Source organism: Rhipicephalus microplus, chromosome 9 (assembly GCF_043290135.1).
Source record: "Rhipicephalus microplus isolate Deutch F79 chromosome 9, USDA_Rmic, whole genome shotgun sequence".
NCBI lineage: Eukaryota > Metazoa > Arthropoda > Arachnida > Ixodida > Ixodidae > Rhipicephalus > Rhipicephalus microplus.
This window is the reverse complement of record NC_134708.1, coordinates 21,124,551-21,149,473: the sequence shown is the minus strand read 5'-3', so window position 1 is coordinate 21,149,473 and position 24,923 is coordinate 21,124,551. Positions and strand designations below refer to the sequence as shown.

Sequence of the window (24,923 nt, the reverse complement as noted above, 5' to 3'; positions counted from 1 at the left end):
AACAATTTAGAGGACATGGCACTCTCCTATACGGGATAACATAAAGCCGTCTCATGATGGATGTTTAGATAAGGAGCTTAACGATTTAGAGCACTAGTTACTATACTATGGGAGAGCGTAATACCGTCCCGGAACAAGAAACTCTTTTCGATGTGTTTAGAAAAAGTGGTTAACGCTTTAGAGTAATTGGTATACTGTACTATGGGAGAGCTGATAGCCGTCCTGTGAGGCTCTCACTTTATGAGGCCACAGCTAAACGATACGAGTTACATTTGAAAGCTTGAACACGTAGGCGTCTTTTCGATGTCGAGCGACCAATGTACGGTGTTACAAACGTAAAGGAACAAACGACACCCTGATGACACGAATATCTTACCTTTTTCCCTCGATCAATCACTGGTTGTTACAACACTGTGTAATTGCTTTTGCGTTACACCTTGCGTACTCTCTTATTTTTTTTTTCTAAAGATGCGATTATTTTGTTCACGACAACGTTCCTTTATTTTGTTTGTATGCTTCCTTTTCAAACAATCCTCAAAAAGCGGGCTTATAGAGGTCAATAAATAGTGATTATGAACTTATACAAGCACGTTCATGTTTCTGTTCTTGGACGCACAGCTGTTAGTTATCCGCGCATTTTTTTTATAAACTAGATAATTACAGTCACTTACAGTCTAAAAATAAATGTAAGCTCCGCCCACACAGTTATCACCGTCTCTCCCAAACAGAATTTTCGTTTATTTACGCAACGTCAGGCAAATTTCACGTTTTTCAGGATTATAACTTGGTCATGTAGGAACGTGTTGATCTTGAAAGTTCTCAGAAAAAAATTACTTCTTAGCGAATTTCATGAAAAATTCTGACCCACTGCTTAGCCAAACGCACTATTTTAACAAGAAACAATGAACTTTTAATTCACGATACCCGTAATATTTTCATTATTAGCAGGAAAAGCTTTATGGTTCAAACGGAAATCGCCAATCATTGCTCTGTCGCACAGGTGAATGACAGGCGCGGTGAAGTAGTGGAGTGGAGGTCCTTGAGGACTGAAGGCCTTCGAGGACTGGCAAGCATTCGCGCTTATCTGCTCATTGTCAGACCTGTTGGTGCCAGCGATGGCTTAAACAAACTTGTAGTTCATTTTCAAATTGAGATCAAAGGACTCCAGATATTGTTGTAACTGCCTGTATCACTAAATCGGGTGTTTCGTGCATAAGTTGTCCTCCGGTATAGCGCTATCAAGCCACGATGTAGAATACGTGGATGTAACTCAATCCGGTGGCGAAAACGTGCTAGGCGTCTTCTCAATGCATACTCGTCCTGAGGTTGCCTTTGTATCTCTTTTTACTTTTGCAACATGTGTCTATATGTTTTCACGCGTTTAATTAAAATTTAATTTCCTAGTAGCGCTCCACCCTGTCTCCTTCTTGCCGGGGTGTTGTTGTTGTTGTTGTTTTCTGGAGAAATGACACAACCCATCACGGGGGATTGGCTACGAAACGCGTGGCAGTACAATTTGTCGAAAAAAAAAAGAGAGAGAAACAGTTGCGGTTGTTTCGAGCTATTTTTAAATAATAATCTGCTTCGCTTCCTAGGCCAGTGGTCGCGCTCTGCCGCTGCGATGATTGTCCGGCGTGGGATGCATTAACTCGGATGGGCGAGAGAACTACTACAGAGAGAGGAAGAGAGAGAGAAAGATGTGAATAGAAAGAAATCTAGATTGTCTCCGATGTGATGAACAACGCGCTCAACCGGGTGATCGATGGAACCACCTCAACAGACGACCAGTTACAATTGGCAAAGTGCTTGGGGCAAAGTGCTTGCCTATCAAGCAAAGTACTTGCTTATCAGAGTGCGGCTATAGCCACACTCTTATAATCAAAGGCGCGCCGTGAGCGCTCTTCGTAGTTTTTATTGGACACAAATCTAACGGATGCGAAGTTGATTCTTATTGCTCCTTGCCATTATCTGTACGGACTCTATCTGCCAGGGGATCATACTATATGAACTGGAATATGTCCATTAACTGTGCACATCGGTTATAAGCCCTGTAGCGTATGTATGTACATAGTGCGTCTCATTATTTTTCTTCCTAAGTTTTTGTATCTTTGTGTTTATATTGTATATTACAACCATGATGTTGGTATAGCTAGCGAAGCCTACCTTTCTATATTTTTTCATATATAAGTAAATACAAACGGGGAAATATAGAAAAAGAAATTAAGAGAAAAAGGGGTGTAGATACTAAAAAAGAGGTGTAAAGGAACAGACGCACTAAGAGATACGAAAACGAAGTAAGACAGAAAGATAAAGAAAGAGACAGAAAGCGAGGAGATGCGAGAAAGAGAGGAAGCAAAACAGGTGGACAGCGAAAAAAATAGATAGGCTCTACAGACAAAATAGAAAAAAAAACACAGAGAAGGAGAGTAAAAAAGAATAGTAAGAATAAAGAGGAACGAGGAAGGCCGAACTGCATGGCCGGTGATTCTAGCTTTGCGACACAAGTGCGAGCTGCGCCAACTTTCCTATCTTTTCTTTTCCGTCTTTTTTTATCATATCTTCGGACACTGCTTTTGTACTTTACTTTTCCCTTATCATTCATTGCTCGGCCACCCTTTCATTGCGGGCGAACGCCACTCGAAGGCTCGTCGAAGAAGAAGAAAAAAAAAAAAAAACCCGGCTGCTTCTGGAGCGATCATCCGTAGCGGGTACGAGCCACCGATTAGACCCGACGATGAGCTCCTCACCGCGCCTTCAAGACATTCGGGTCGACGACAGCGTTTCCTTCCTCAACGGTGACGGCCACAAGATCGCCTGCAAGTCCTGGAGTGCCGACGGGGCAGAGCCAAGGTCGTGAGATGATGTGTGCTGTTGTCGCTTTGTACGGCTGTACGGGGGGAGTAGGCCTGGCGGGCAACTTTTTCTTGGCGAAGAAGCCAGAGTGGCGGAGATAAAACTCGGGTACCTCGGCCTAAATGAATGTTATCCCGCGACTGGGTTTGTATTTTCAGCGTGAGATACGAAAAAAACTCGCAGAGTCCCTTGTACGCCGGTGGCGTCTGTTCGTGGAGCGCGCACCTGCGAAAGTGCACAAGCGATACGGCATTTGCGATACTTTCACAAAAAAGAGAGAGGCCTGCATATTGACATGAATGGCGCTACTTTAGTTTTTTCATGGACTTTACACAAGGGAGGGCGCTACAACTACATCTTGTCGCGTTACGTCACATCAGGTCACGGCTAGACTTCCGGACTTCACGTTGGCGCCCCAAATTTTTACGATCTGTGACGTCAAGATGAAGTCATCGCGTGTCTATATTTTTTTTCTGTGCATCACGCGTCCCCTACGCCGCGGAGCGCCAACGGTCGAATTTCCCGTTTGATAAAGCACCCAAGGCGCTCACCTTAAAGATACACTGCGTGTCGCTGCGTCTCTCATAATCATATAGTGGTTTTGGGACGTTAAACCCCACATATCACTCAAATCAACACTGCGTGTCGCTCTTTGAGACTGGATGTAGCACACCAGGAAGCACCAGGCAGGTTGCGCACCAGGCAGCACCAGGATGCAGTGCTGCTTCGATATTATACGTTGTCACTTGGCGATTTCTTTTTAATCGCGCCTTTACCGTATACCTGGGAACGCTAAGCGGCGTTCGCGCTCATGTGAACTGCTGATTGTGCGCAGCCATCGCTGTCGACAGCGGCGCGAAACGCGCCCCACGTCGGAATTCGTCGCGCGCATCAGTGTAGCCACAGCCACGTCTGTGTAAAGCGCGTGAACAGCCAGTGTTTCGCTCTGCGGGGCGAAACCTTGAGGCAGTTTCGGGCTCTGAAGTAGTGTATCAGGAGCATGCGTGGCCTATAGTTGTGCAGGCTGGCCATGCCAGAGCCCGATACTGCCCCAGGGTTTCTCACTGCAGAGCCAGAAACCGCGGCTGTGCGCGCGCTTTACACAGACGTGGCCAGCTACCCGCCCCCGCAGCTTTCTCTTCACTTCCAGGAAAAGTTAACCGCGAGTATAGGCCTACCCCAAGTGAAGTCGTCAGCAGCAAACTCGAACGGTCCGGAGCGTGGCCTGGACTGGTTTGGCTTATGTCAGGGGCGGAGCGCTGGGCGCTGTTGCCGGGATATCTCAGCATTCTTGGATAGAGTTATTAGTATGTCGGCATGCATTGGCAACATCTCGGCAATAGAACCCGAAACCTACGTGGCCCCAGCGTCCATCAAACCCTTTTAGAACACGCTGCGGAGCGTAGGCATGAAGCTTGCTGACGACTGCACAGTCGCGTCCAATAAGAGTTATAACATGTTGCCTGTTGTCAAAGTATAGGCGTGCGCGGAGAGAGAGAGAAAACATTTTATTGAGTACATTTAAGCAAATCATGTGAGAAGGAACCCAGATCCGGGTTCCCTATGACGATCTCGGTGACCAACCTGGCCCTTTGAACCAAGGACTGGAGGACCTCGGGAGGCCCATCGCAGAAGGCATCGTGCCACAGCTCTTTGGTGCGGAAAGGGGAGCAGGATAGCGGGAAGGGGAGGAAATGATTTTGTGGCGCACTCCACCGTGACATGAAATGCGGAATTCTCCATTAGGAGCGGGTGGGGGCAAAGAGTTTCACTGTTTGCTGAATGGCGATGTTGAATGGTTAATGACATATTGTAGCCGCGAAATGTTGTGTATTGCTTTGCTCTATACGTATGCATGCTATGTCGCGTCGAATTGTGTCATTAGGCAAGTACCGACTGGGCCAACAAACAGTCTTCGTGAATGATGTTTGTTGGAATCGGAGACATGCAACGGAACCGTCACTTCACTCAGGGCGTTGGTGTTCCTGGCACATGGCTACGCCGAGCACTGCCACGACCCGGCTTACGACACCCTGGCTCGAGCTTTGGTCCGCATCGGCTGCTACGTGTTCGCCCACGACCACGGCAAGTTACAACGTGGCCTGATTTCGCTTGTTTCGAATATCGCGTGACGCAGGACACGAGGGCATCGTGGAGGCTCGAAAGCCTCCACGATGTCATCTTATATGCTACTCCACAGGTGCCTTATGTGCTACTTTTAGATAGTGCACTTGCGCTTAGGTAAAGTGCGGATTGCCGGGTGAATCGCTAACTCATCTTAACGTGGTAACGCGCGAACAGCGATATAGCACAAAGGAAGGATATATATATCGGCGGTGGCAGCAGCGTCCATACCGTAACTGAACAAAAAAATAGGCAAGAAAAACATAACCGTCTCTCCCGACAAAAAGTACAGTGATCAAAATCGCCTCTCAGTTCTAGTTCTACACGACTCAGACCGAGTGAAACATTCTGGTAAAAATTCCATTTGCGCGGCAAAAAAGTGCGTCCCTTCCCAGCACATTGAAAATTTGACAACGCGGCGCGCCTCACGTATTGCTTGCGGGCGGTGATCACGTATCTTGGGAAACCCCGAGCTTTGTATAGTGAGGAGCTGCAAGTTTGCCCAAATGTTATACACTGCGTCTGCGCTGCACAGTATCGAGAGTAGACTTAGTTGACCAGTTTTCTTCGTCAGCTACACAGATCAGCAAAAAAAAAGAGAAAAAAAAACTGGAACTCACTCAGAATCACTTAAGAAGTAAACGTTTTCCTCGGATGGCTCAGTCGGACTTAAACTCACCAATAAACATTATTCAACCGGACTCACCCAGTTTGACACTCACTGCCCTATTTGAGTCTGTGTCAGTCTTAGCTATACAGTTTGTCATCTATGATCAGGTGTATTACATTTCCACAACAATTTCGCAAAGAAGTTGGCGTGCTTGCTTATCCTATTGGGACAGTATTGGGAGGAAACAAAATTTAGCGGCATCGAAGGTAGTTGGGTTATACGCGACGGAGGAGAGACAAAGACGCGCAAACACAAGTGATATATACCAGTTCACGTGCTTCGTCTGTACTACACATAACCAAGTGTGAACTCACCCGAATACACTTCAAAGACCTCAGAGGCAGTCACACGTACGTCACGTAGTCATGTTAACAGGTGTCTATTGTTAATTTCAGCATGACAACGAAACAATACCACTCCCGAAACCAAACTAAACCAATCCAACCCAATCGAACCTGTCTGTCGCAGTTGGTCACGGAAGGAGCGACGGTCCACGGGCAACCGTGACGTCAGCCGACGTGTACGTGGAAGACATCCTGGGTCACGTGGATCGGGTGCGCGCGAAGTTTCCGGGCAAGCCTGTCTACCTGATCGGCTACTCCATGGTTAGTGCGCCGTCATGAAACATAGAAGACAGTTCTTGCCCGGGTCACTTGACGATGAAGAAATTCGCAGGGGATCTTATGCCTTTCCATGAGAATACTTGAAGACGAAAGCCGTCATTTTCTTCGTTGCTAACATGGACATTTATTTATTTATTTATTTATTTATTTATTTATTTATTTATTTATTTATTTATTTATTTATTTATTTGTTTATTTATTTATACTGCTTTCTCAAGCAGAGACTATAGCAGGTGTGATACATTGATACATGCTATAAAAAAGGCACAATAGTTAAAAAAAACACATGAAGTGAAAACTACAATGCAAACATATAAAACAATACGGATAAGAAAATGAACAAAAACAGAACGGAATTTAACATCAATTAGTAAGTGTAGAAGGCAAGAGTACAAGAACAAGCTCAATAAACACATAAAAAGAATATAATATCAATGAGAAAATTTATCAAATTGAAACAAGGTAATGCAATAAATTGGAACGCACAATAAAAAGAAGTATACTAAACGGTGCTAACGAGCTATTGCAAATATTTTTCAAACAAGGAAAGCGAGCGTTGAGTTACAATATTGTCGGGGAGGTTATGGGCAGAAGGATGACACAGCATCGATGTGTCATTTTTGTTCCTGTGTCCTGGTCAACATATATGTTGACGAGGACACATCAGCACAAGTATACTTGTGTTGATGCCAGTGCGCCAACCCTCCTCACAATAAGCAACCAACTAGACCGAAGGATTAGATGAGGGCTTTTTGGTATTACGTCGTCCTTTTTTTGTGCTGTACTGGCACACCAGGACAAAACTACAAGAAAAGTCAAATGTGTGGACATATGTTGCCTGTCTTCTAGTTTTGTCCCGGTGTTTCAGAACAGCACAGCAAAAGAACGAAAGCAACTATAGCTCAGACAACCACTTTTCTCGAGTTGTTTTTCTTCTCCGTCGATGTGCTCATCCTGACATTGAGGGCGCAGAGAAGTAAGCGTTATTAGTAGAGGTGAAAGGTGTAAAAAAAGAAATTGCTTAGTAACTGTCCTGGACATCATGGTGATTTCAACGGTGGTCTGGAGGACGGTAACTGAGAACAAAATAGCGAGACAGACAGTGTAGAAGACAGGTAAAACAAAGTCAAAATGCGCGAGCGTTTGTCCGAAGCCAGCGCTATGGGAAGCCTAAGGCATTTACTAGTTCATAGCAACACTGACTAATGTCGATTAAGTGTTGGTTAACGTCGGGAGCTCTTGGCCTATTTTAAAAGTGTTGACAGTTGGGCGAGTTGGGAGCGCCCTCATTATGCATGCATTGGATAATGATGACTGCCAAAGTAGTTGTGTGCCAATGCTGTGTGTTTAAATTGCGAAGCATAATTACCAATTGTTCTTTGTTAGCTGAATATAGTTTACGTTTTCGCTACCATTAATTTAGCGACTGTTGTAAATACTATTGCTGGTATTGTTTATGTTTAATGCTGTTTCCTTTTCTGTTTAGGCTCGAGTAGGGTCTGCAGTATTTGTAAATAAAGTAATAATAAAGATCACTCATCCTGCAGGCCATCTAAATCACCACGGCATATTTATTTCTATGAATTATGTTCACCTTGAGAATGAATTGTGAGTTTCTATAACGGTAAGTAACGCACTATAAGACACCTAAAGACAGCTATTTACGCAAATACGAGGTTGCAATCGTACAAACCTTTAAACAAACCTTTAAACCGAAATAGTACTTCTCACCTTCCCTACTCCACATTTCCTGGTGTCGGCACGAAAATGCGAGGACTTGAATTCGCGTTCGTTCACTAGTGACCCGATATCGAACAGTCACGACGTCTCGCTTGTGAGTGTCTGAAATCAATCGCACACCGTGTCCAGGGCGGCCTTCTCGTCCTGCTGGCTGTCCAGCAGCGGCCCGAGGATTTCGCCGGCGTGGTCCTGCTCTCACCCTTCTTGGGTCTTCAGCAGGTCTCGCGGTTCAAGGTAATGTCTTCGCCGTTCCTGCAAGGGTGCGATCCGTGGTTTACGTGCGAAAACCACAGTGCGATTGAAGTAACCAGAAGAATAAGAATGGGGTGGAGCACATTCGGCAAGCACTCTCAAATCATGAATGGCAGATTGCCACTATCTCTCAAGAGGAAGGCACATAACAGCTGCATTTTATCATTATTAACCTACGGAGCAGAAACCAGGAAGATTGAAAAGGGGGTTCAACTTAAAGGCCGACGCAGCGGGCAACGGAAAGGAAAATGATAGGTGTAACCCTCAGGGACTAGAAGCGAGCAGAGTTGATCAGGGAACAAACGGGTATTCAAGGTGTCATAGACGAAATGAAAAAGAAGGAATGGTCATGGGCAGGGCACGTAGCGCGAAGGCAAGATAACCGCTAGTCATTAAGGATCACAGACTGAATTCCAAGAGAAGGCAAGCGGGTGGAGACAGAAAGTTAGGTGGGCAGATGAGATTGGTCAAGTTTGCGGATATAAAGTGGCGGAAGCAAGCGCAGGACCAAGTTGACTGGTGTACCATGAAAGAGGCCTTTGTCCTGCAGTGGGCGTAGTCAGGCTCATATAATGATTATGATGACCCCCCTGATGTCATAATATGCTTAAGCATTTTCTTCAATTTTCCTTGAATGCCCCAAACCACTCCTAGATCAAGGACGACCGAGTGGTTTCTTTCCCGCCTTCTCTGCCCTTCCTATAGGAATGCCCCTTTTCCTCGCCACTTATTTCTTCATTAAACACGTGGACGACGTCAGCATTAAGCGTCGAGCATACATGATGATGTCACGCTTTTCGGCCAGATTCTGTTATCTCCGCTTCCACGGTCGAAAACGTACTAAACGAAATGCAGTGAGTTGATCGCACCCCATAGCCGTGCGATACGAGACTGCAGAAAGAGCGTGGGACTGCATGACATGGCAGCGGATACGTAGGGGACAATTCACAATCGTAAGCTTATTTGCGCATGAAATCCCGTGAAGCGACCGCTGGCGTTACGATGTGTGCCGAAAACAAACACCAGCGGAGAGTAACGGGCTCGTTTGTCTTTGTATTTTTGGCCCGTGTAGCTGGTGGTATGTGGGGTGGATATGGTGCTCGACTGCTGGGGCGAAGGTTGCAGGAGCAAATTACAGCCACCCCGGCTGCATTTTAGATGAGAGGCTAAAACGCCGGAGGTCAAATCTTTAACTACCGTGCTCGAGGGGTGACTTTTCTGTGCGTCAGCGCCGTACGACAAAGTTGCAAGTATGTCGCGACAGTAAGCACATGCCCACAAAGCGCGCTCAGCTGGGCGCAACATCGTGAGTAGGCGAATAGTTTCGGTGGTACTTTATCTTATCGGAAGTTGAATGTTCCCACAAGTCTAGGAAATAACGTTAAAATTACACTACGCCCACACTGATGAGATAAGCAATAAAAGGTGGTCCGTCTGCAGTGTGCCGATGTGCGGTTACGTCCTTAAGAAGGAGGAGCCTATAGCAGACGACAGGCCCACCTGATCGCACTTTGTGGGCTTGCGCTTATCCTCGTCTAGTTTGCCACTGACTCCGTCGTATGGCGCTGACGCACAGAAATGTCGTCACTCGCGTACGACAGCCAAAGATTTGGGTGGCGGTACTCAGATTTCGGTGCACGTTCAAGAACCCCGGGAGGTCGAAATTTCCAGAGCCCTCATCTACGGCGCCCCTTGGTTTAATCATACCGTAGTTTTAAGAGGTTAAATCTCAACAACTATTCTTATCCGTGTTTTCAGAAGCGGTTTAGGGGCACTTCAACGTTTTGATTAAAGGTTCGCTTCAACACCGCTTTCCTGCAAATGGTACCATCGTGTACGAGAGTCGAACCCTGCACCACGGGCTCTACTAGAATATGTGGGGTGTCACGTCCCAAAACCTCGACATGAGATGCCGTAGTGGGCTACAAAAATTTCGACCACCTGGGGTTGATAAACCTGCACTGGCATCGCCCAGTATCAACCTCAACCATTTCTGCTCCACCGACATGCGACCGCAACTGACGGAATCGAACCCGCCACCTTCATATCGGCAGCCGAGCACCCTAGCCGCCGTTCAACCGAAGCGGACGTGCCCCACGGGCTAGATCTACATTCGTCGGGTTCTTATTTTCTCCAGATGTCCCTCGCCCGCGCCGTGGGACGAGTGTTGCCCAACGTTCCCGTGGCCAGGACGGCCGTGGAGCAGGCGTGCAGGGACCCCGCAGCAGTGGACCGGATGAAGGACGACCCCCTGCGTTACCGTGGCAACGTGAGTGCCGGATGGGCTGGCGCCATGTTCAACGCGCTCGAGGTGAGGTCCTGCTTTGCCTTACAACTCTGCAAATCTATTGATGATCTGTAATTAGGATTCTATAATCTACAATTCATGACTAACCATAATCTATAATCGTACAACTATAGTCTGTAACAATATCCTCTAACTAATCTATAATTATTCTATAATTTGGTAATACTACTGACCCTACAACTCTAATAACTATTAGCTGTTGTTTTTGTTTATTAGCTGTTGTGTAGCTGACCATAAGAAGAGATCAGTTCTTATGGTCAGGAATAAAAGAACAAGATGTTTTAAAATAGCCACGGTAAGTTTGCAACGGTTCATGTTAACTTTAGGCAGGGCACCAGAATACCAAGACAGAAAGCACACCACACCACGCTAAAGGGAACCATGTGTAGAGATGCAAAGCATTGAAGAAGAACGGATATTTGGGCTAGTTGGTTAAATTCCATGGTAATAAGGGTTGCAGCGCAAGCACGAAGGTGCTAGATGAAACGTGAAACGAAAGGCGAGGCAAGGAAAGCAAAGAGTTGGCAACACGAGTGCTGACTACCAACTGATTTTATTTTTCAGGGCACACATGATAATATTGCTACGTGCCAGTGCATAATATGTTACGTGAAGGAGACTGACTCAGGGGGGGTAGTCACCGATGTATTTACAGCCGGTTAGGCGAGCAGCGCCAGCCACACAGATTAGCTCGTGCCAGTCTATCTGCTTCGTCTTCTTCAGCTCCATGCACTGGCACGTAGCATGACCCCCGGCGGCGGAGGCACCGTCCCGGTGCTTTAAAGGTCGTTATCGGACGCATTATTGTAGGGCTTGATCCGCGAGACGTGTACGATGTCACTGGGCCGCATAGTAGATGATGATGGACAGATGGGGCTGATCTCGTAGGTGACAGGTGTTACTTGACGCAATATACGGTAGGGTCCCGTGTAATGAGACAGAAGTTTTTCGGATAGGCCCAGCCGACGATGAGGGGACCAGAGTAAAACGAGGGTACCGGGAGCGAAATGTACGTCTCTATGTTCCGCATCGTACCGACGGCATTGGTTGGTTTGCGACGCCATCAGCCGAGCGCGAGCGATCTGACGGGCATGATCGGCTCGCGCAATCGCGTCGCGGGCATACTCGCTGGTGGACGAGGTGTGAGCTGAGATGACTGTGTCCAGTGGTAAAGTCGGCTCTCTTCCGTACAATAAGTAGAACGGCGAAAAGCCCGCTGTGTCGTGATGGGATGAATTGTACGCGAAAGTTGCGTAGGGTAAGGCAAGGTCCCAGTCTCGGTGGTCGGGCGACACGTACATAGCGAGCATATTTGTTAAAGTGCGGTTAAATCGTTCCGTGAGGCCGTTTGTTTGAGGGTGGTAAGCGGTTGTCAGTGTGTGTTGCGTGGAACAAGAACGCAGAATGTCGGCGATGACTTGGGATAGAAATGTACGTCCACGGTCTGTGAGAAGCTGTCTCGGCGCACCGTGAATCAATACAACGTCCCGTAACAAGAAGTCAGCGACGTCGGTTGCACAGCTGGTCGGTAGAGCTCGCGTAATAGCGTAGCGTGTAGCGTAGTCTGTGATAATGGCTGTCCATTTGTTTCTCAATGTTTATGTGGGAAAAGGACCAAACAGGTCTAACCCAACACGGTAAAATGGTTCCGCGGGTATGTCAATTGGTTGAAGATGGCCAGCGGGTAGCAGCGACGGTGTCTTACCACGTTGGCATAGGTCACATGTGGCGACGTATCGGCGTACCGAACGAGCAAGGCCTGGCCAGAAAAAACGGCGCCGGACGCGCTCGTACGTGCGGGATACGCCAAGGTGTCCAGCCGTGGGAGCGTCGTGAAGTTCGGTGAGAACACAGCGGCGCAAATGCTTAGGCACAACAATGAGAAGGTCGGGCCCGTCTAGTCGGAAATTGCGACGGTATAGCACACCCTTTTGAATGACAAAGTAGCGGACGGAAGCATCATTTGTGGAGGATTCCATACGGCTGATGATGTCAAGCACCTCTGGATCACGCTTCTGTTCTTCCCCAATATTAAGGAAGTCGGACACTGACAAGACAGAGTTCTCCGTGGGCTCGTCAGTGTCCTCAGGATCGTCGACAGGGTACTGGGAGAGGCAATCGGCATCACGGTGTAGGTGGCCAGATTTGTAGACCACCGAATAGGAAAACTCTTGCAGGCGCAAAGCCCAGCGACCAAGGCGGCCTGATGGATCTTTCAGAGAGTTCAGCCAGCAGAGTGCGTGGTGGTCGGTAACTACCGAAAATGGGCGTCCGTATAGATAAGGTCGAAATTTCGCCACCGCCCATACAAGAGCCAAGCACTCACGCTCTGTTATCGAATAGTTACGTTCAGGGGCGGATAGGAGGCGGCTGGCATATGCAATAACGCAATCATGGCCATGTTGTTTCTGAGCCAGCACTGCACCAATGCCATGCCCACTTGCATCTGTACGGATTTCCGTAGGGGCAGCAGGGTTGAAGTGTGCCAGAATCGGAGGGGTAGTGAGAAGAGCGACGAGAGTCGAGAACGCAGAAGCCTCTTCGGAGCCCCATGAAAACGGGACTTCTTTCTTGAGGAGCTGCGTAAGCGGCCTCGCTATGTGCAAAAAATTTTTCAGGAAGCGTCGGAAGTAGGAGCATAGTCTGATAAAGCTGCGTACATCCTTCGCAGATCGTGGTACAGGAAAGTTTTTGACCGCGCTGATTTTTGCCGGGTCTGGTTGTACACCGTTGGCGTCTACTAAATGTCCAAGCACTGTGATTTGATGGCGTCCAAAGTGACATTTGGACGAGTTGAGCTGCAGGCCAGCGCGACGGAAGATTCCCAGGATGGCTGAGAGGCGCTCTATGTGAGTTTCAAATGTTGGTGAAAAGACGATGACGTCGTCCAAGTAGCACAAACATGTGGACCATTTGAATCCTCTGAGCAGGGAGTCCATCATTCGTTCGAAGGTGGCTGGAGCGTTACAAAGGCCGAAGGGCATGACCTTGAACTGATATAGGCCATCGGGGGTGATGAATGCCGTCTTTTCACGGTCCATTTTATCTACCTCTACATTTCATCTACATTTCATCTACGTACATTTCATCTACGTGCCAGTCTATCTGCTTCGTCTTCTTCAGCTACATGCACTGGCACGTAGCAATATATACAACAGGCAACCTTTTAACAGCAAACGTGAGGAACGTCACATACTCTGGGGAAGTGTCCGATAAAGAGAAGGCACAATGATAAAAATGGCTAACCCCTATCTAAATGCGCGATCTCTTTGTCATGCAAGGCCACCGAGGGCTGGCTCACGCATCCGTCAGCACGTTTTCTAATGTGATACGCCTCGGCTATTTCACGGGTTAAATTTGTCCACATGGCGTACCAGCACACTCAGGCACGCCTGAAAATCGAGGCTGGCAAAGAGGACAACACGGCGCTCGTGTTGTGACTGGAACATGCCAATCACTGCTAAAAGGTAATGACAGCCAGAAGACTCTGATTGAACGCAGAGACCCACAGTCACGATTTTAGTTAAGACGCATGCTGCGAAGTTATATTGTTCAACCGCGCACAGAAGAAATCTCCGACCGGCAACATCTCGGAGGCCAACATCCAGTGCCCATGTACACAGGGGGGCCAGTGATTGTTTGTGCGGCGCGAGCAGTAGGTTTTTTTATTTCGTTGATTTATTTTTATTTTATTCACCCTAAAGGCCTGAAGACATTAAGTAGGGGGGGGGGGGTAAGATAGGTTTTTCACAGAACAATTCACATAAAAACAAGAACAATAGCGGTGTTCAATCATTAGTGCATATAGACATCCATGTGCAATTCGTCAAAAGTATGCTAGAGAACAAAACATACTCAAGAAAGAAATGAACTACTAAACAACATACGCACAATTTATCCATAAATACGGAAAAAATGAATAAAAGACGAAAAGCGTTTACAAAGAGCACTTGCGGAACAAAGATCATACCCAATTTACATACAAACGTAGACAAGGCAGGCAGAAAGTATAAGTATTTACAAAAAAGCAATACATTGATTCGGACATATAGGTACTAATACGTTCGATGATTTCTGTTATGCACGGGAATACCCTTTGACGAACTTAAAATGTCTCAGAATTTGTAAGAGTGTGGTTAATCTTCTCAATGAATTGTGTGTGGCATTAAGAACTATTTAAGCATTTCTGAATATTTGTCAGCATTTATTTCTTCAGCATATACACTAGAGGTAACTCTGGCGCTAGTGTATATGGCAGCTGCAACGCACGGCGCTTCAGCGAGCATGGGAATGATGAGTAGTACACGCATTTGTCTAATCTTCGTACTTCTGCCATGCTTCTGGCTCCGTGTGTGTTCGTGTGGCTTCGAGTTGTTTTCTCACGAAACAAAAATCGAAAAATGTTCAGCGATTGCGCTTCACCACCTTATTGTTTTAGGCTTATCATTCCGAATCGTGTCACAAAATTGAAAAAGGATTCGTTCTTTCCTTCAGAACAAAACCGAAACCAGCAACGAACGAAGCCGCAAGTGCGATTCGCCGTCCGCAAATACGAAGACTAAGCAAGTGTGTGTACTACCCACCATTCCCATGGTCGCTGAACGATCGCAGCGCCAGAGTCCCCTCTAGTTAATTTTAGGAAACTCCGTAGCTTTGCGAGTGAAGAGATGGGGGAGCGTAAACGAGAAGAGAGAGTAAAACTTTATTGAAGGGGAAAGGGAGAGGGGCGTTTTAGAGCCTTTATGGTTGGGGCCCTACGTCCAGGGCTCCACTGGCCTTAGCCGCCCGCCGGACTTGATCCAGTAGTGCGAGCTGCACTCCTGGGTCCGAGCTAGCGAGGTGTGCCTCCCACTGCTCCATACTAGGTGTTAAAGGTTCGCCGAGAAAATTGGTTATGTCGCTTGGTTTACGATCGCACCCCCACGATATGTGGTAGAGAGTCGGTCTTCCGCCGCACCACGGACATACAGCCGGGTAAAGAGTTGGATGTATCGCGTGTAACTTCAGTAGGTGCGGAAATACATCCGTTTGAATTTTTCTAAGGTCAGTGGCCTCTTCCCCATTAAGGGATCTGTGAGGTGTTCCACATTTTTGACGCGTGAAGCGCTGGTGAGCTAGAATCTCCCTAGGTAAAATTGGCATGGTCAATGAAAGAGATGGATTCTCCGCTCGGTTACAAAACGCACGAGCTAGAGCGTCCGCCCTTTCATTGCCTTCGAGACCTGCGTGTCCCGGGCACCAGATCAAGCGATGGTGGTGAGTGAGTTTGGATCCTAGCAGCCTCAGCCCCATTGCTGGAAGGCGGCCCCTTAAAAAGAGCCGGCAGGCTTCCTGGGAGTCGGATAAAATAACTGATGGCTCCCCTCTACGCTCCTGAAACCTTAAGGCTAAGGCTATGGCCATCGTCTCCGCCTTTGTAGCCGAGGTCGTGCGTACGGAGGCACTCGTTAGCAGCGTCATGTTGTTGTCGACAACAGTAATTATGTGTCTCTGCCAATCGAAACTGGCCGCATCGACGTACGCGACATTTGAAGCTGAGCCGAATTGCTTTCGAAGCCAGTTTACCCTCGCAGTACGTCGCTCAGCGTGAAAGTCGTGATGCATATTTTTGGGCACCGGTGCGATTGAGATTCGCCTGCGGACCTCTTGGGCTACGTCGACCAGCTCCTCATCAATGTGCTGTGGGTGGGGCGAAATTCCTATTCTAGTGAGTATCGCCCTGCCTGCTGAAGTTTCACTTAGACGATTCCTCTGAGACATGAGGACTGCGGCACTGAGCTCAGCATAAGTGTTATGTATACCGAGAGCTAGGAGCCGCTCGGTCGGTGTGCTGGTGGGTAGACCAAGTGCTGCCTTAAAAGCGCTTCTAATGAGCACATCCACCTGGCTCTCCTCACTTCTGTCGAGTGAGTGGTACGGTAGGCCATACGTCACTCTGCTCAAAACTAAGGCCTGGACAAGCCGGAGAGTATCCTTTTCTTTCATGCCTTTTTTATGATAAGTGATGCGACGGATCATTCTAGCTATCTGTTTAACCGTAGTCTTTAAGGTGGTTATCGTGTGACTGGCTTTGCCATTGCTTTGGACCCAGAAGCCAAGTATACGGGCCTGAGTAACCTCGGCTATGGCATGGCCGTCTACCTGTAAGTTTATGTCACCGTTACTTTTGTAATACTTACTGTGTATTCTTATGAGTTCAGATTTTTCAGGCGCACAGCTCAGCCCACTTTTTCTTGCGAACTCTGCCACAGCTGTCGCAGCAGCCTGGAGGGTCTGCTCTTTCAGCGCCAGTGAACCCTTCGTAGCCCAGAGTGTGATGTCGTCCGCATACAATGTATATCCAAGGTGCGGGATTGCTTCGAGCTCGTGAGCAAGTCTGCGCATAGCTATGTTAAAGAGCAAGGGGGAGATGACTGCCCCTTGCGGTGTGCCTTTATTTGGCATCGAGAACGGCACCGACCTCGTGTCGCCTATCCCAATAGTTGCCGTCCGCCCAGAGAGGAAGGATTTAATGTAGTTAAATGTACGCTTTCCGCAGCCGATTGTGTTGAGTTCAGAGAGAATGGCCTCGTGCGAAACATTATCAAAGGCCCCTTTGAGGTCGAGGGCCAAGATCAAATGTTCGCCTCCCCTGGGTACGCAACTCATGACCTCTTCTTTTAAAAGGAGGAAGGCATCCTGGGTTGAGAGTCCGGAGCGAAAACCAATCATGGTAGCGGGAAACAGATTTTCTTTTTCAATGTAATTTTGAAGCCGTGTCTGTACTACTCGCTCGTAGAGCTTGCCCATGCACGAAGTAAGCGAAATGGGCCGCAGGGCTCCGAGCGATGGTGCTTTACCGGGCTTTGGTATAGTTATTATTTTGGCTTCCTTCCACTCCGGAGGAACGTGACCTTGGGACCAGCAGTGGTCGTTAAGAAATTGCGTTATCTGCTCAAGAACCTCAGTGCTGAGGTTTCTTATCATAGCGTTTGTTATACCATCCGACCCCGGCGCAGAGTTCCGATTGGCTGCCTGGGCTGCCGCGAAAACCTCTTCTTTCGTGATTGCGGCGTCTAATGTGGCATTCTCGCTGCCGATGTACTCTAATGTACATGGCGGAACCACATCAGTACCGATATAACGGTCTTTAAGCGCCTGGATCAACTCTCCGTCGGTGCCGGGGTAGCTGTGTACTATTCTTTGAAGAATGCGGTTCATGGAGGACTTAGATTTGTCCGGCTCCAGCATGGACCTCAGTATCGCCCACGTCTGGCTAGTCCCTAGTGTACCGCGGAGAGAACCGCAAAACTGCACCCAACCATCGGTGGCAAGTTTCGTTGCGTATTCATTCGCTTCCTCCGACAGAGCAGCGATTCGCCTGTAGAGGCAGCGGTTGAGGCGTTGTTTTTTCCATCTCTTGATCAGGCGTCGCCTACTATCCCACATGTGCAATAGGTGCCGGTCTATCGCAGGCGCCTCAACTGTGCGCGCTATTTTCTTAGAGGTGGCATCATGCGTTTCTCGAATGAAAGCAACCCACCCACTGACATCACAGGGCGTTTGCTCCGGCAGAGGGCGCTTTCGAAAGGTCACCCAGTCTGTCATCACAACGTCACCAGCGACACGACGAACTTTTGGTGATGCTATAGAGGTGCTAAGAATATAATGGTCACTACCAAGGTTTTCATCGAGGTTTGACCACGTGGCATTTTTAATGTTGAAGGTGAAGGTCAAATCAGGGTACGTGTCCCTGCTAATGCTATTACCAAGCCTGGTGGGTGCTGTTGGCAGAGTGATAAGGGTAAAACCTAATTTAGACGTGGTGTTCTCTAATAACACTCCCTTGGGTGAATCCCGGACGTAGCCCCAAGCGGTGCTCGGAGCATTAAAGTCGCCCACCACCACTAATTGATCTCTGGTGCCAACGGCTCGAACTGCCTCGTTTAGGAGTGGGCCGAAGTCGTCTTTCCGGTTTTTGGGAGGACTGTATATGTTTAAAATTTTCGTTCGTACTTTTCCTCGTTTTTGTGGGAAGACATCGATAATTTGGTGATTAATGTCAGTCTGATCGTAATGGTCTAGCGCGACTGTCATGAAGTTACTCACCAGCGCTGCAACGCGGGGGTATTTTGGATCGTATAATGTGTAATATCCCTGCAATTTGACGGGACGGTTCCCAACTTCTTGCAGGCATATTACATCAGGTGGGATTAGTGCCGAATGGATGTAATTCTGCAATGCCGCCGCTCGTTTGTGGAACGTGCGACAATTCCACTGCCAGATTTCTAGGTGGTCGGAGTTTTGCGTGGAATTAGTTCGCGCCATGGTGACTACTGCCTTTATTGGGGGGTGTCTGCTTTCTCCGTGATTCGACGGTCCTTCGGTAGTGGACTGCTCGCGGAGGTAACACTGACCCGCTTGTTGATGGCACGCTGAATGCCTACAACTGAGTCATTAACGTATCGTCTTTGTTGTTCCGTTTCTGCTGCAAACTCTTTCCTGTACTCCGAAAACATTTGATGCATTTGCTGCATCATCTGCTCTCGGAGTTCAGACGCTGCTCGTTGCTGTTGTGATTGGAGTTCTCGCATTAAGTTCCGCAAGCTCTGCAACTGTTCCCCCATCTGTAACTGGCTAACGTGGGCCTCCTCGCTAAACCTCTGAGGTATGTCTACTTTCGCCGTTCCTCCCTCCAAAGAGTGGGCTACGGTTGCCCTGGAGATAGCATGAGTGGCGTTGTTGTTCGCCTCTAAGGCGTTAAGCCTGGCTTCAAGTTTGGTTTCTAAAGATGATATGATTTTGTGGAACTCCCGGCGTTCCTCCTTAATCTGGCATCGAAGTTTCTCGTTTTCTAAAGCAAGCTGCTTATTCTCGGCAACCATTTTCTGATATTCGGGATTCTCAATTAAGGGAGCAGATGGAGACACAATCCTCGCCCAGCTCACCGTGTTTGCTGGCTGGCAGGCGGCTGCCTCCGTCCCCTCTTTGGGCGGCGTCAAGATTTGTACCAGCGCTGTCTTCTTCTGCTGCTGATGCTGCTGCTGTTGCTGCTGCTGCTGTTGCTGTTGCTGTTGCTGCTGTTGCTGCTGCTGCTGCTGTTGTTGTTGCTGCTGCTGTTGCTGCTGTTGGTGCTGCTGCTGATGCGGCTGTTTGTTGAGTCGTTTTCTGGACGCAGACTGGGCTCGACCCTTTGAGGAAGCCCGTGACTTGGATCTTGAACGTGAGCGTGATTCCACTGACGAGTCCCGCTCGGAGCTGAACCAGCGTGGATGGTGCCTCCGTTTTGGCTGATCCACTCGGGACCTCCTAGGCGGAACGTGTTTAAGCTTCTTCTTGCACATTTTGTCACCTGTCATATGGTCCTCACCACATATCACGCACTTAGGGGTACACGCGTGTCCTTGTGCGGGTTCACGTGTTCCACACGTGGAGCATACATTGGCGTCGGGCGTTGGGCACACGTCAGTTCGATGCCCTGTGGAGTGGCATACCTTGCAAGCCTGCCTCGTAGGCTTGTGGGGATAACAGATGGCTTCCGCTCCCATGAAATAGACGCACCTAGGCAGTGTGCTGCCCGTGAAGGTAATGATGGCGGTCTTCGTAGATCCGAGCATGCGTGCCCGCTCAATCTTGACCCCCTGTGTTCTCACACGGAGATTCGCCATGAGTTCTGCTTGAGAAGTCCCCGACGGAATACCATGGACTATGCCTCGTAGGACGTCCTCAGGATCCGCCACATACGAGTTGAATGAGTGCACTCGTCCCCTGATATTCAGATGCGTGATCTCTCGCAGCTCTTTGGCTACATGCTCGTGGGGCGTCGATACGATGATAATATTCGAGCCCGGGTGGACGCGCAGCATGAAGCTACCACCGTCGAAGTGTCGGTGGCAAGCGTCTATTACAGCGGTGGAAAGTTCGTAGCCGAGTATGTCTTTTACGGCGAGGCCTTTGTGAGGCCTAAGGATGATCTTTATGTCGTCCTTTGGCAGGGGCGGGAGCGGACGGCGACTTCTCGTACGACGTCGGCGCTTCACCTGACTTCCCTGCTTCGGTGGGCTGCTTGACGAGGCGTTGCACTCCACAGCTTCTGACGCGTTTTTCTGGTTTTTCTTCTGGTTCTTCTTTTGCCGGCGTGTCAAAACCGTGTGCCAGCCATCCTCCGTCCATGCGGCACCATCGTGGCGTTCCCCTGCAGACACATTGTCGACTTCTTCGGACGAACCCTGCGGTGACCAGGTCTGAACGTCCATTTGAGTGGTTTCTGTAGCAGACTCCTCATCTGTGTGAACCAGTGGCTGCTCCTGAGGAGACCTCGGTGTTTCCTGAAGAGCGTCCATCCGCCGACGCTTGAGACGCGACCACGACGCAGAAGCCGCTATGCGGCGGTGCGTCTGGCCGGGCGCGACGGTCGCTGCCTCGAAGTTTTCAGCTTGCAGAAAACCGAAAAACAGCCACTCACCGCTGAAATTCGACGTTCACTGTTCGCTGTACTTTCACGAATCCGATGCACTTCAAACAACCAGAAATCGCCGAAAAACCATAGAAAATCTGCGGAGCCGATGCGACGCGCGTCCGCACACCGTGGCCCCCTAGCGGCCGATCTAAACGAGAAGAGTTGGGTGCGGACGCGCGTGCCCAATGGGGATGCAGCCGCGGGGAGCAATGTCTAAAGGAGAGAGAAAGTGGAGCGAGCGTAGGTTGGCAGACGCTCCCTGCGTCGGCATTGCGAGGCGAGAGAGGGGGAGAGCACACGCGCATGCGCCTTAAGGGTGGTGTTCGATTGAGCACTACATTTACTGCGCGAGGGGCTACAGTGCTCGATTGAGCACAGTAGCCACTCTTCCACCGAGACGGGCTACAAGAAAATAGATGAATAAGCAGTAAAGAAAGGTCGTTGTATTGCAACTCCATGATTAATGTCCCCCATACAGAATGAATGCAAGCAAAACGCTCTCATCCAGCTGCCACTGCATTTCCGATGGAGGCGAAAAATATTCTAGGCCCATGTGCTCAGATTTGGGTGCACGTTAAAGAACCCCAGGTGGTCGAAATTTCCGGAGCCCTCAACTATGGCGTCTCTCATATACATATGGTGGTTTTGGGACGTTAAACACCACATATCAATCGATCATTCAGTTGCCAGACATTCTTATGCAACATTTACCACAACTTGACCAGCGTCTTAGCCATCGTTGCAGTTGCGGCAACAAGTGCTAACTATGACTGCATGCAAATCGGCGTTAATTAAATATTCACGTTATCGCAGGTCGCCCATTCGAAGGTGGACGCTGTGGAGCTGCCACTTTTCATTCAGCAAGGCTCGGCGGACAAGATGTGCGATCCCAATGCCTCGCGAGATTTCTTCGAGCGCGTTCCCAGCAAGGACAAGAGCATCAAGGTGACGGCTACGACAATATTCGAGTGTATAACAATAATTTTTGGGGTTTCACGAGGCGAAACCATGGCACGATTACGAAGCTCTCCGTGGTGGAGTGGTGTAATATTCGAGAATAATGACGCGCGCACTTGCCTATTATTTCTTTAAAGGGACCGACTTTTTCGATGGAAACAGAAACTTACTAGTGAAACCGACGCGCACGCCACACCTATCCTTAACAGCAGCGAGCATATCATTTTCAACGCTTGGTGGTGCTGACCTCAGTCTGAACGAGCCGAGGCCACACGTCGGAGTGTTCGAGTTAAAGGTGCTGACGGCTGCATGTCGCGGTGGTCTAGTGGCTAAGGTACTCGGCTGCTGACCCGCAGGTCGCGGGATTGAATCCCGGCTGCGGCGGCTGCATTTCTGATGGAGGCGGAAATGTTGTAGGCCCGTGTGCTCTGATTTGGGTGCACGTTAAAGAACCCCAGGTGCTCGAAATTTCCGGAGCCCTCCACTATGGCGTCTCTCATAATCATATGGTGGTTTTGGAACGTAAAACTCCACATATCAAATCAATCAAAGTGCTGACGGCTGTGCAGGTCAGTGTTGAAGGGGGAAAACAGAAACGATCATGTTCAATGGGGATGCAGATATACATTTTCTCTTGGGAACATGCAAACCTATTAGGTTGGAACTAACTTGCTGTACACGGCACTCGAAAAAAAAGAAAGAACACAATGGTAATCAAATCAAACAGACATAAGTGCGAAGTCATCATATGAGTCGTACGATGACTTCAACACGTGACAAAGATCTTTTTTTTTTTTGCACCATTCATTGACGCCACAGGACGGTCGAATTTTTCCCGTTCGATGAGGCACCTGAGACTTCCGCCCTGATAACTGATCAGTGATACCGCTGTCTACCTGCGCGACAGATCTACAATGGCGCGTACCACAGCTTGCTGAAGGAACCCGAAGGCGTCGGAGAGCAAGCGCTGAAGGACATCGTCGACTGGTGCTCCTCCAGACTCCCCGCTCGGGAGACGCCGCAGCCGCCGCGCCTGCCCAGTGAGCACGCAAGCGACGAAGCGACTCTGCCAGCGGTGACTTCGACTGCCTGAAGTTCTGCTTCAGAATAAAACGGACTGGCCGTTGTGGTTCACGCGACACAGAGGACGCGCTTTTAATAGGCACTATACAACGAAACAATCAACATGTTTATTTTGATAAGCTGTTTTCTGAAAATTCTAGATGAAGCTATTATTACCATCATGGACTTGGAAAGAATTAAATGCCGAAGTTTCACTCGTTGTTTCAATTTAGCGGCGGATTCGCCACTCGTTACGTCACTGATTTCACCGTGATTTATTTGTATTTTGGCGACGTTGGGTTATTGAATTTCACTGAAAGTTCGCAATGTTAAGTCTCCGGCACTCCAAGAGAGCAGTGCACTTCACTTTTACCGATAAGAAACTACGTATGTCACAGTTGACGCTGCCGTTAATCTATGACGTCACGGGGATTGGTGCAGGCATCTCAAAATGACGTCACCGCCTGCATATTTCTTCCACGCGTTTTCTCGCATGCCAAACTTCTTCTCACTGCAAGCGTGACGATATTGATAACTTCATAGATGAATGGATGGATGGATGGACGGACGGATGCCAAATTTTATTGCATGTTGTGTAAGAGTGTTTGTTTTGCTTTGCTATCCTAGATACATGCCACGTACCCACTTTGGGGGATTGGCCAAGAATGCAACGTAGAGACTGGTAAATGTTGTTTTAGGTAAGGTGTGAAATTTAAAACCAATAATAAAGAAATGAAATGGCAAATATACGTAAACTATTTAACTACAAGTATTGTGCTTTCTATACAACTGTATGCTAATAATAATAATAATAATAATAATAATAATAATAATAATAATAATAATAATAATAATAATAATAATAATAATAATATATGCTTTTTATATATACAAGTAATAGCCTGTATTCCAGGCTACCGTAATAACCTGACGGGAATAATTTTGAAAACGTAAGTTTTAACCTAACGAAATGACGAAGAATTTTAAATACCATGTTAAAATGGCACTCGTTGGGTAATTTATTATCACGGGTAGCATTCTTTTCCTCTTCCTCTAAACAGACGCTTGGATTTACGAGAGAAGGAAATTAACGTGACCTTGATGACGAAATTTCGAGGTCTGCATAAATGGTCTCTTATTTAAACATTTCGATAAAAACGCGGTGGTAGTTTTCAGACCCGCGTGGCTACTTATGACTAGTTTTACTAGACATGGCTCAACTTTGCTACTTTTTGGTTAGTTTTTTTTTCATTTTGAGCCTATTTCTTGCCTTTTTGCTCTGGCAATACTTCCAGGATGAAACATTAACATTCAATCAAAGCGGTGACGTAGTGCGCTTATTTTTTGCTCTTGTCTCCAGAATTAATATTGTGGCTGACGTGTCATGCGTAACGAATTAGCCCGTGCCTACTAATCAAGTGCATTGTTCGAGCCTTTCTTAATGCTCAATTAGTCTTCCATTGCCGGTATAGGGCAACGACAGCCACGACTATGTAGACAAACAAACAAACAAACAAACAAACAAACAAACAAACAAACAAACAAACAAGAGTAAGTATGACAGGCAGATTCGAGATTGTGGTTGGACAAGCGCCACATTAGCGCTTTCTCGGCAGTCTGAGATTAGACTGTCTGAAACGCCACCATGTATGGATAAGGGCATACGAAAGTGTTGGAAAACAGCACACTGATAAAAAAACGAGCCAAGGCAGCCCTCACAGATTGTCGGCGACACGCTATCGCGCGCAACCTGTAGGTTTTGACCCCCGTTGATGATTACGTCGTTATCTCTCTCTATGTATATATATATATAGTGTATTGTGATAAAAGTATGATGACCTCTACCGTGATTCATAAATTTCTTGCTCAGCGGTTTGTTTTCGTATATAATTTCGA

The 24,923-nt window shown here is 48.0% G+C and overlaps 2 protein-coding genes across 2 annotated transcripts; both read left to right on the top strand.

Moving 5' to 3' along the window:
* The first annotated feature begins 2,637 nt into the window (after nucleotides 1–2,637).
* Nucleotides 2,638–5,000, top strand: LOC142771595 (monoglyceride lipase-like). Its single transcript, XM_075873289.1, has 2 exons — nucleotides 2,638–2,850; nucleotides 4,826–5,000. Exons 1-2 carry the CDS (start codon nucleotides 2,735–2,737, stop codon nucleotides 4,983–4,985), a joined length of 276 nt encoding a protein of 91 aa, XP_075729404.1. The 5' UTR covers nucleotides 2,638–2,734; the 3' UTR covers nucleotides 4,986–5,000.
* Nucleotides 5,001–6,060: 1,060 nt separating this feature from the next.
* On the top strand, nucleotides 6,061–23,242 carry LOC119164915 (monoglyceride lipase). The gene is made up of 5 exons (XM_075873288.1): nucleotides 6,061–6,252; nucleotides 8,140–8,244; nucleotides 10,400–10,573; nucleotides 21,822–21,953; nucleotides 22,873–23,242. The coding sequence occupies exons 1-5, from the start codon at nucleotides 6,250–6,252 to the stop codon at nucleotides 23,056–23,058; spliced, it is 600 nt and encodes a 199-aa protein (XP_075729403.1). The 5' UTR covers nucleotides 6,061–6,249; the 3' UTR covers nucleotides 23,059–23,242.
* The last annotated feature ends 1,681 nt before the right edge of the window (nucleotides 23,243–24,923 follow it).

Bases quoted from the DNA above. Each gene is read 5' to 3' on its own strand.
- LOC142771595 (XM_075873289.1), top strand. From the start codon at position 2,735: ATGAGCTCCTCACCGCGCCTTCAAGACATTCGGGTCGACGACAGCGTT. The intron at 2,851-4,825 runs GTCGTGAGATGA...CACTTCACTCAG, and splicing joins GCCGACGGGGCAGAGCCAAG to GGCGTTGGTGTTCCTGGCAC.
- LOC119164915 (XM_075873288.1), top strand. The intron at 10,574-21,821 runs GTGAGGTCCTGC...ACGTTATCGCAG, and splicing joins CCATGTTCAACGCGCTCGAG to GTCGCCCATTCGAAGGTGGA. The intron at 21,954-22,872 runs GTGACGGCTACG...CCTGCGCGACAG, and splicing joins GCAAGGACAAGAGCATCAAG to ATCTACAATGGCGCGTACCA.